The sequence below is a fragment of the Mchenga conophoros genome, linkage group LG5, assembly GCF_057382185.1.
Source record: "Mchenga conophoros isolate Kocher_MC1m ecotype Shallow Benthic linkage group LG5, M_conophoros_male_GT1.1, whole genome shotgun sequence".
Classification (NCBI taxonomy): domain Eukaryota; kingdom Metazoa; phylum Chordata; class Actinopteri; order Cichliformes; family Cichlidae; genus Mchenga; species Mchenga conophoros.
Window position 1 is genome coordinate 24,603,516 of NC_140530.1, and position 11,938 is coordinate 24,615,453.

The 11,938-nt window shown below is 40.0% G+C and overlaps 1 protein-coding gene across 2 annotated transcripts in view; it reads right to left on the bottom strand.

The window, feature by feature from the left end:
• The window catches only part of sema3fa (sema domain, immunoglobulin domain (Ig), short basic domain, secreted, (semaphorin) 3Fa), a 45,171-nt gene extending 36,006 nt beyond the window's left edge, over window positions 1-9,165 (bottom strand). Inside the window, exons 1-2 of one of the 2 annotated variants that reach the window (XM_085274459.1) lie at window positions 8,857-9,165; window positions 7,315-7,468 (exon numbers count right to left, since the gene is read on the bottom strand). In XM_085274459.1, the coding sequence (XP_085130585.1) occupies window positions 7,315-7,468; window positions 8,857-9,060 (358 nt within the window). In that variant the 5' untranslated portion in view covers window positions 9,061-9,165. Of the gene's footprint in view, window positions 1-7,314; window positions 7,469-7,929; window positions 8,300-8,856 lie in introns of those variants that run through there. The other variant, XM_085274460.1, reaches the window with a different exon arrangement.
• Window positions 9,166-11,938: the final 2,773 nt, after the last annotated feature.

An 11,938-nucleotide genomic window follows, 5' to 3' on the forward strand; every position in this document is an offset into this window, starting at 1 on the left:
GGTGCCCTTGACCCCCTGTCTCCTTAATTTCAGTCTGAGTTGTGAACCCGTGAAGACTCCCACACCTCAGTCACATCTGGAGAGCAAGTCTAGTCCCGGTGGAGCCTCTGCACAGAACTAAATCCTTAATTTATTCGTTGCCCAATCCTCTATTTTTTCAGAAGATCACACCACAACCTCATCAAAGTCTATTGTTTTAACAAATGTATTGTCTCATTTGTCTTAACTGAGCCTTGAAGACTGGATGCTGCTGCTTTACCTCAGGGTTGCCTGAGAGTAGACGAGACAGCAAACATCTGGGGAAATAAGCACAAAGCTGTGATTGCATCCCACCTCATCTCTGTAGAGAGAATCATTTGAACCCGATTCAGTTTGTGAGGAGTGACAGGTAGATGCTGCTATGGCAACCAAACCAAAGCAGTGTCATAGATAGCAGCTCTTTACAGAGGAAGCTCTGCAAGCATATGAGCACCCACACACACATATGCACACACACACACATGCACACACAAACAAACAATGCAGACATAACCGCATGGACTTAAAATGAATATTAGAAGACTCTCCCATTCCTCCCTGTCACTCTGAATCTTAAGAAAACCGCAGCATCCTCTGTAACTCCATCTTTAAGCACTCTTCCGCTCCCTCGCCGTCCCGCCTGTTCTGCGGGTGGTGAGGTTCATCACAGCCTGCTAAATAATCTGCCTTTAATAAGGATTAAAATCACACCTCAAAAATTACCGGCTTATTATTGAACTATCCCTTACAAAGACTACAATAACTAATTTTCTTCAATATGTCTCTCTAACATGAAGGAGTAAAAAAGCATATGTCTGACATCTATTTTTATCTTGTCTGCCACTTTTCGATTAAAAAAGAAAGAAAGAAAGAAAGAAAGAAAGAAAGAAAGAAAGAAAGAAAGAAAGAAAGAAAGAAAGAAAGAAAGAAAGAAAGAAAGAAAGAAAGAAAGAAAGAAAGAAAGAAAGAAAGAAAGAAAGAAAGAGAGTGCAGCAGGGACCTGAAACACAAACACCAGGATGTACACATGTTCAGACTTTCTATCACTCCCCTACACATCCTTCACATGGAGGTGCATCCATCATAGTGTGACTGTCTTTCTGTCCCTGCTGAGTGTTGCCCCCTTTACACAACTCACGAAACTGTAACAGCTGTTAATGCATCCCCTGCATGCCGAACAGCCGTGGAGCATCCCAAACACAAAGCTTAAAGGTTGAATGTGTACAAAAGTGATATTGTGCCAAAGCTAATGATTATGATTCATAGTATGATGATACCAGTTTTGCAATTTAAATGAGTCAAGGTCAATATTGTCCAGTGGAATGACTAAAATTTGGGCGGCACACAGACACTAACCGTTCTATCTAATATAATATATGCATGTTCATATTATATGTAGAAACCTTTCATAAGGCTGTCATAAAACTTCATTGTTTTTATTGGTCAAACAAAGCGATTCTTTTTAAAAGAAAACAATGAAAATGCCAACAGTGTTAAGAAAAATCCTAAACTCGAGGCCTCTCTCCTACAATGTAGTTCTAACTATAATATAGTCTAACGTGTATTTTGTGGGTCACCAGAGAAAACTTTGCACATGCACACAAAAACATACATTTATCAAAGCACAAATTTTCATCGTCATAAAGCTGTCAGTGCAAGGTGAAGGGGAGGAAAAAGTAAACAAAACCCAGACATAGGGAGTGAAAATAGTTAGACCCAAATTGAGGTTAAAATATGTGAATTTATAGTTAGGGAGGGCATTGTCTGCACCTATAGCAAAACTCATGTCGGTAACTCAAAAAGTTTCAACTCTGAAATGACATAAAGATACAGTCCGGGTGCCCTGCATGTTCATTTTTAGTCGCATCTGCTCTAAAAGCTTATCCTGATGGAGCTAGATGATCATATCTGCTCCTCCCCTCTACAAATAATTAAAACTATGATTAAAATGCCTAAAAGTAGGAATCATAAATAGCAGGGTGATTACAGTTTCATTTGAATGTTGAGCATTTTTATCACCACAGGGGGACAGGGGGTTCTGCATGCCAGCTCAGAAAAAGTATTTAAATTGAGGGAAAATGTTTTCAATGTGGTGCCTTTCATTGAGAGCAATGATGTGTGTGTGTATTAGTCTCTGTGGCATCATTAAAGAGTGGGGAGCCAGTAATTTACAGAGTGAAAATTACTATAAAAGGGCTACATAATGCACACATATAATTTCCTTTCAAGCTTCAGCACTTACTGCATGTTAGTTGAGCTGGTACGTGAAACCTTCTTTAGCCTTCAGATGTCCACCCACTCCCCACTTACACATTCACTTGCTAGCTCACCGTTGTAGCTTCTTCTTAAGTAAAGTCTGGGCAAAACAGCTGCCCCTTTTTTTGCGTTTTGCACGTGCTAAAACGACATGCTCCTGCTGTGGGTTGCACATGGGGTGATCTCCTCCCGCTGCTCACACTGCCAGTCTCATCAACAGGCAAGTAGAGAGAGGGTGTGAGTGTAGAGTAAAGGCAGAGGAGGAGGATGACGAGGCAGAGGAGGAGAGGAAGATAAAAAGAGAAAGAAACAGACAGGAAGGACACTATATTTAGCACCGGAGCTGTCGCCTTCTGTTTTTCTCTCCTGAATAATCATAGTTTGACAGAATGTATCCTGCAGAGCAGAGGTTGCTGGGATGCACATCCCTCCCCTCCTCCACAAACATCGTCTCTTGAGAGAAAGTAGCAAAGTGTAGTAATAATTGCTGAGGGCTTGCGTGCCACAGTCAGCACATATTACATTCTGGAAACGTTTTTGATACCATTACATTCTGTAATGAAGATACTAGGAAAAACCTACAAACTGCCAACAGGTGCAGTCTTGCATGGATGCATACAGTGAGTGGAGTATATTGAAATAGTTCAGCTAATTAAATAGTAATATGAATTTGGGACATTTATATATATATATTAAAAAAAAGCCCTGAACCCTCCAACCTACATCTTCACACAGAATTTGCTTTCATGTCGGCTGGGGAAGTGAAGGGTTGTGCTAAATGTGTTAACCTCAGGTACCAGTGACGTTGTGCTGGGAAAGAAGCAAACATGCACAGCCGGAAGGCAGAGTCGCACACAAGGTTTGAATTTGACAATGCTGTATACGGTTAGAGCAGCGTAAATGTGAACTTTAGTTGGGACAAAACGTGTATATGTTTGCCAAAAACTACTTCTTCTTCTTCTACTACAAGCTGTCTTAAAAACAAACATCAGTTGTTTGACAAAAATGTTTCGCAATTTCAATTTTGCCTAATATTCTCACTTATCTTTAAAAATACAAATGATTTAATTCTAAATTTTTACTTATTCGTGATATTGGGCGAAAAAAAATGTAGAAGGAAAATGTAAAACTTTTCTAACTCCAGTTTGCTTCAAATAAAAATAATGAAGAAATGGAAAGGATGTGAATACTTAAAACTATCTGAAAGAGTGAAACAACAAACCAGGTGAGTCACCCTGGAGCAGCACACTGAACTAAAGATTCTGTGCAAAACTTTCACATTCAGATCAATTGAATTATCCCTTTAGAGCAACACTCTCAGCTCCCTCCACCTTTAGGTGAGTCACATAGCTCCACACACAAAATAATTCATCACTAGGAAAAGCAATAACATAAGCACCCCTCACTATCAGGGATAATCTTTATTTATTCAATGCTAAATTAATGATTGTATTGTGGTAATGTACACTGTACGCTTCTCTGTGTGATCAATTATGTTTAACATCTCCGTTGATGCTGCATGTAATACAATAACATCCAATGTAATGTGCAATGTGGTCTGATGAGAAAACTAATTAAAGGCATTAGTTTTGTAACTGAACAGCAAGAAGATTTAGAATTATAAACTCGCTGGCTGAATGCATTTGCCATCTCCCCGGTGATTTGCTAGTATAACATGATGGTTTGGTGCAACCTCTTTGCCTTTGATTGAAGGAGACCGAATAAGACAATTTAAGAAGGTTGCACGTGTTTTTTTTTAACATCTACTGAAATGAATCAGGCAAAAACATATTCCCAGGCTTAATATCCAGCCTGAGCAGCCAAGGATCATGTGCAAGCATGCAGGTTAGCTGTGGATAAGCTTTCAGCAGCTCATTGATTGCTAAGACTTGATTGCAGGCAGGTTTGGCTGAGGCTTTTAACTCTGTCTCCGGTGTCAAAACTACATAAGAAGCAAGCAGGTTGGAAGAGGTGCAAGGGGAAAAGGGTTTCATTAGTGTCCCTTTGATAATCTGTTGAAAATGATGTGTTATCTCACGGTGAAGCAAGGGTTATTATTAAAATGCTTACTTGAAACACAGGAGTCAAAAAGATGCATGTAGTATGTAGGACAAATTTCTCTTGACATGTACCATATAAATGTACCTATAGTCACAAGAGTCAGTGAAAGGACTCCATTTGTGTAGTCAGAAATAGAACAAGCAACAAAATTCCAATTATCCATAGATTAAAGACATGAGGGACATGCCAGTATTTCTGATCTTCACTCTGAAAACTGCTGGGAGAGATGAGCAGATAGTGAAGTCTTTGTTCAGGCGTGACAATCATCGACTCATTAGATGGGACAAAAAGTCTGTTTGGGAGGGAGAGTACAAAGACTGAAGCCACATTAGGACTGTCCCCGAGAGTTAGTCCAATTACAGGACGGCCTGGCTTCGTCTTTGTTTCTCTGCTGCTTTCTTCTCAGAAGTAACCTTGCACCCAGGTGTTCAGAGGCTGAAGAAAAACAAAGTTAAATACTTTCAAATGTGCCTGAGGATTAGCCTAACAAGCTATTACTTGTTAATATGGTGCCATTCTCCCACAGTTTGAGGGCAGTTAACCTCGGGTGTGACTGGCTTCTGTTTGCAGGGTCACAACCTCTCAGAGCCATGCACACTAAAATAGCACGTGATTATAGGCCTTGTTTAAAAGTAAATATAGGAGTTCTCAGCAGCTGATCTAACCCATTCTTGCTCAGTCTTTATGACAAAGAGTGCATGTACATAACTGCATAAATGTGACTTTTGTTGTAGATGGGAGTTTAGATGGGAGTATTAAAACTTCACATTTTTTACAGCTACAAGGAGAGTAAAGGATCCAGGGGGACTTTATGTGCTGCTTGACAGAGTGATGCATGCTATGTGTGTGTCTGCATGTGTTTGTCAGCTCTTTTGAAGTCTGGGTTGATGTTCTGCTTTGAATGGACATTCCTTTGGTCTTAGCCTCTGTTTGCACACTTGGCCCTTATCACAGTTAATAACTCAGCCTGCCCTAACATACTCAGTAGCTGCTTTAGTCAGACTTATCGGCTTAGGTTCATAGTTGTGGTTTACAAGGCAAACCTTTGTTTATTTTATGTGACAGAGAGAGCAAAACTGAAATTATGAACCAATCCATACAGTTAAGAAAACAAAACAACACAAAAAAACAAAATTAAAAATTAGAAGGCCGAGTAAAAAAGCCCAGAGTCGAGCAATAATAGTGCAGGACTTTTTTTCTTTGCAGTCCCAAGAGAATCAACAATATAAAACACAGTTAAACACAGTTAAATCTCATCGTTAATAAACTATATGTGGAAGTGCATGTAGAATGGGTTTGAAGGAAAGTAAGTAAATGGATAAAACGCAGTACTAAAGTTGTATGTGTATTTTATTGTAATATTTATTATGCACAACTGTGTGTAGCTATGTGTATGACCCACAGTCTTTTGCTTTGATAGGGAGCAAACATTTGAAAGGCAAAGACAAATTGTGGAGTTTTTTTGTAACAAACTTGGATTTTAGCCAAACGCAGCAAAATCTTCTCTTCCAGCTTCACAAAATGCAAATAATCAGTAGAAAGCGATACTGTCTAACCTTTATGGATAAATATGTGAAGCTGGGTCATAATGAGCAAATTCAGCATTGTAGTACAAAAACAACAGCTGGGAACACTTGGCAGCATAAATTAGTATCTCTGTGTTTTATTTTAACTCCAAAATTGAGATGCTTGTTAAAATAGCTGGATGTTATCATACGGAGAATATTTAAAGTGAACATATTTGCATGGTAGCGCTAGTGTGATACACTGACGAGTTAAAAAAAACATTAATAAAAGCACATTACACAAGTATTCCCAGCGGTACTGTGCAAAACCAATACAATTAGGGAATGCAGAGCTTAGGTGCATTTCTAGTCTTCAGTTATCTGAAGTTGCCCTGTGAGGCATAAAGTAACCTCGAAAACTAATTAAAAACAAAAAGGAACTCATTAAAAGAAGTAGAAAATAAATGAACTCTTTTCTACCAAGTAAATGTGCGACCATTAGTGTGTGAAATCCAGCTTGATTAAAGACAAAGAGAAGTAGATGGGATTCGAGGGATGAAGAAAAACAAACAGATAAACAAAATATCTGAGGAGAAAAACCGGAGAATCGGAAAAGCCCCTGGAGCTTTTTAAAATCAGCTTAGCATAAAGATTGCAATATCAAGTAACACAATTGAAATTGAAGCAAACACCAGTGCTGTAAAAACACTTGACATGTAACATAAGTTACCGTCTGAGATATCTGTGATTTCATTTTCAGAAAAATGAAATCCCCCCCCCACTTGCTTTTTACCTTCAGCATTCCTAGATGATCACATTTAGGCAAATTTCTAATACAAAGATGAGATTTGAAGTGCAGTAATCTCATAAAACGACCAGGATCTGACCTCATCTGAGAATTATTAAAGTGTTTTTAGGGACAAGTACTATAACATGTCAAGAACAGTTATGGATGCAATGACTATTCCAACAATGGAATGACAAAGCACTCGACACACTGCCACTGAGGCCTTTTAACGGGACAGATCAACACACACAGGGTCTCATATGGCACTGGCTAACATTCATAACATGCTGGATGTGTACCCTGAGTTTGTGCTCAGCCAAGTGTTAAATCTGACTTGATTTCAGAAGAGAGCCGAGGTCACAAAAAAGGCCTGTTTAGGGAACAAACTGCATCCAGGCGATTGGATGAAGACATATTCTCTTACCCTGAATAGTCAGGACAATCAGCAGCGCATCTCCTCATCCCGCTCATCAAGCCTCTCTCACACAATCACACAATCAAACTCAGTGTTAACCACTGAAGGGACAAACGGCAGGCTTGCCAAGACCTGAATTCAGTCGGTGCCAGCAGTTAACCCACGAAATCAAAGAGTGCTGAGCGAAGTGGCAATCAAATCTGCATGTCTGAAGAGAAACACAGAACTACACCAACTAGGTCACAGACACTGCATTATTTTCAATGTCTTACCTTTGAAGGACAGGAAAATTCTGGGAGCAGACAGGGGCTCGCTGGGAGGGGGCAGCCCCCCAGATGATAAAGCTAGTAGGGCCAGCAACCAGCACAGTTTGTCCCACAACATTGTTCCTCTGTTTGTTAACAGGGACAAAGGAGAATCCAGGAGCTGAGGGACAGACAGGGATGACCATCAAACAATGAGCAAAGCCCTTTCAATTCACAAAACTCGTACAGTAACCAACTCGTAGTTACTAAAGTAATTTGGTTGTTTCCTTGCAATCAATGGTGCATTATGCAGCTACTTTTGCCTTCATTAAAGTCAGACCACACAGAACAGCAAGCAATGAGTGAGATACATGGCAAAAAATTGGATATGAATTAGTGTAGTTTTTTTTTTCCTTTTTAAATTGGTTGCCTATCATATGGTGGAATCGCAACTTGATCGTTTCATTTTATTAAGCAGGGAATGGGCTGGAATCTCCTTCCAGCTGAAAATACCGCTGCCCGCCCCTAGCCACTCTCTGCAGATCTTTACTTTTCGAAACAGTGCAATGAAACGTGCGTATAAATAAACGTTTAAGAGTTTAAAACAGTAACTGTTAGTTTATAGCGAGAGCTTCGTTTCACCCGTTGTACACGGAGCTGCCCCCTCACGCCTGGCGCGCACCGGCAGTGCTCACAGACTAAATCACAAAGCGCATCAACATGCTGTTATCCGCCACAAAGAGAGCTGAAGATAATGTCCTCATAAAAGAATCTGAAGAGGTATCCGCGTGTGGATCAGGCGGCACAAATGCGCGTAACGCCAGCGCAAAAAGTCACGAGAAATGCCATCTGAAGCGCCAGATTTGGAAACAATAAAAAACCATTTTGGCGAAGGTGTTTTGCCGTAATTGTCTGCGCATGCCACAGATGTTGTAAACGCGGATCCGAGCATGAGGTCAAACTGTCAGTCAGGGTTTAAGATCAAGTTCCACATTAAGCCCCGAAGGCAGAACTCCAAAGCCGACCGTTAACCAAAATAAAGCCTGACTTGGCTTTTGAGTTATGAGGACACGAACATGAACCACGTGTCATTTATAACGTTAACGGGGATTTTAAGCGGTCAAAAAGAATCCGCTGAAAACTGCACATACGTTTCCTCTGAAGGTACGACATCACACGAAGTCAGAACTTTTAAGGTCTTTAAAAGAAACTCGCACTGGTGATTAAACACACGCTGCTCTTGGCTGTTGCAATATTTCAAAACAGTATTTCAGAGTATCGCTCATTAAAAACGACCTCCCACACGCGCCGGAGAGCCACACCAAAATATAAATATGCGCAAGCTTGTGCTAAACACGAAAATTTCTAATATTCAAGGAAAAATTATTTTACAGACATTTCAAATACATCTTCTATTTATTACAGATTCTATCTTGCACACACGGAGACATTCTTATTACTCGATTCCATTAAATGTGGCTTCCTATTGATTTAAGAGCGCATCTGTCAGAAAATAAATACTTAATTTAACTTGTCATGTAGCTGAAAAGCACTTAGATTATGACCTACCGTATGGTGACGTCCAGAGGATATTATGATATAGCTGGTCAGCACTGAAAACCATCCACAGATTGTTTGAGCTCCTCTGTCCGCAGGCAGGAGTATCAGTGTATCCGCCGCAGATCCCACACGATTATCCCAGAGCCAAATAAAGCTTGGGTTTAAATCAACTTGAAGCGGCCGCCTTAACTTGAAGTGATCACTAAATCGCATTAACAGAATCTGTATTTTCCAGTCAAGAAGGTGACCAAGAAAGAATTGTTCCTGGTGCGTAGAAGGGAGGATCTTCAACCGTGCGCAGCGACGCTCAAGTGTGTAGTGCTGGGAAGCGGCTTTTGCAGGTGGATAAGCTGAGGTCTCCCGGCTGTGGACACACCCATGGGGGAGGGAACCTACCTTTAGCATCCGTGTGCGTCGTCCCTGCTCAAAATTGAAGAGAAAACGTCTCTGCTCTGCACCTTCATACACTCCAGGTGGCTACAAAGGTAAACTTACTCAAAAGAAAGCATGACGCCTGCAAGTTAGTGAGTTTTCATGTTACTTTCCACATTGCATAGAAGAGTTGTCGCGCACCCTCTGCTACAACTGTCACAACCACTAACTATAAGTAAGCCTCACAGAAGAATCAGTTTTTACCTTTAATGACTTGCATCAGGGAACATCTGCATTCCCACTGCCTGTAATAAACATATCACATTTTCCATATATTCAGAATCTTCTGGAATTTTAAGTGTTAATAGTAGAGCATGAATAATGCTGAGTTTTTATTCATGTTCACTCAGTGTTTTCATATCTGTAAGCATTTATCTGTGTGACAACAAGGCAAATTAAGTTAAAGTTTGTGGTAGATCAAAACAAAAACAAAAGTTCCTTTGAAGCTCTCACACTAGCTTAATAATTCTAATTCAACACCACAAGACTTGATTTCATAATAATAAACACATATAGAATCTAACACTGAATGCAGGGAACCCGTGATAATGTCTGAATGGGCTGTCCAAACTACAGCAATAATAGTCACACAGCTCTTTAGAGCTATAGTACTGCACATCCTGCGTGTCCAGTAGTCTTGTCCTGGCAGTGTCGTTGTATGGAATAGGACTTCCTCTTTTTGAATGCCCCATGAATCACTCACTAGCTTTTTTGACTCAGGCAGATAAGAAAGAAACAGAACAGCTGAGATGAGAGCATGCTCACGTTATTCACATGAGAAACTGTTTAAAAAATGGCCAGATGCAGATGAGGTAGATTTCCCCAAACACCTTGGCGACCTGACAGTGGATCCCTGGCTCTCGCCTCAGACAGGCATCAGATATTCATGGGCAAATGGAGCCTTAAATCTTTTAATCTCACTTGATCTCCCACCCTGATCACACCGGCTTATTTTGCTTCTTATTCAGTCAACACACAATGCAGCTGATGCCCAGTGTACATGCTTATTATTCCATAAATGCTACATGCAGTAGCTTAGGTTTCATGCAATGTTAGGGGATATTGCAATTGCTTGACAGAGCAGTTGTAGAATAGTACAGGAACATAGAGGGTATAAATGCCCATTCAGTCACAGCTCTAGACTTGGTTTGTCATTTGCTATGTGTTTGTTAACTTATTAATACGAATGAAGGATCATAAAATATTTCTGTAAAATGTGTGAAAAAAACAGTGACAATTGCATATTTATTATGTTACTTTGTCCTCAACTTTATGTTGCAGTAATTCCTTACATAAAAGCCACTAAAGTACCCTTTAGTTCCACAAAAAAAAACCCCTCAAAAAACTACACTGATTCTCTGGGTGAGATTTTTGAGTTTTCTGTCCTCTGAAAGATGTCTTGGAAAGACAATCACCGCATCAGGCTATGCAAAAGAGGCTTCATAGTGTGCCTCTTGGCTTTGATGCTCAAAGCAGAGAAAGGAGGAGTGCTCTGCATCAGCATTTGCCATTAGAAGTGTTAAATTTCCCCTGATATGTGCAAAAAGCTCTGAGAAACAATTACCCCCATACTCACGAGCTTGTGCGCATAGGGTGGGTGATACTGATACGTTTCAGTCCGTCTGAATCTTGTGCAATCTTGAAAGACCATCAGACTCTCGTTCTCATGGATATAACACAGTGAAGCACACAGCTTAACATGTACAGGTGGCTATTTGTGTTTGAAGGCTGGAGACACCAAATAAATAACAACTTTTATAGATATCTGGAAGAAAACTTCAACTCCCATAAGACCCACTATGAATAAATCAGTAGGAAAAAAAAACTTTCTCTAAGGCTCACGTACAAGAAGTTCAAACGACCTCCAGTGAAATGTGTGTGGACCAGCCAAGTTTAATTGTGTCATTACTACTTTTGTCTTTTATTCCCAAATTGATCTACTATTTTTTTTCCTCTTTTTGCTCTTTCTTTTTGTCTTTACTCTTCTGTCCTAAAGCCAACAGCTGCATGTTGTTTCCTATATTTCTTTTTAATCAACAACATTATTCCCATCTTCAGGCCTCTGGTGGCCTCACCATCTGTCACTTGCGTGAGACTAGAAGAAAGCAATTATTGAACCCTGGCTTTGAGCAGCGCCCGCCTTCATGAAAAGTCCCTCATGCTTTCCAGTTCTTCATCCAGTTTTCTGTTGCAGCTATCTGAGGAGTAAAATGCGACAAAGTTGAAACCAAACATCAGCATTAGGTGCCAGACCGCAGAAGTGAAACACTTAGAGGGGTTTTCTGAAATGAGATGTTAAAAGTCTTTTGCTCAGCATGGGGAGAAACCAGGTTTAATAATGTGAATTTGAATACTGCACTGTGGGAAACTCTTAAGTTTTGTTACAGCTATTACATCACTTCACCTGTTGGCTGTTTTTTTTAATATCCCTGTTAAAGAACAATAACAGCAAACACTAATTTTGCCGCTCTTCACTCTGACACTGAGTTGAACACACACATCTATTTAAAAATGTTGTCATTTTCCTGGAGGACATGAAAGCAACACTGCATAGATTACTGCTATCACTCTTTCAGGGTTCTCTGAGCATTTTGTTTTTAATAACAAAACACTGTGCATTTATTTATCCACTGCAACATTATGATAAATAACAGGAAAA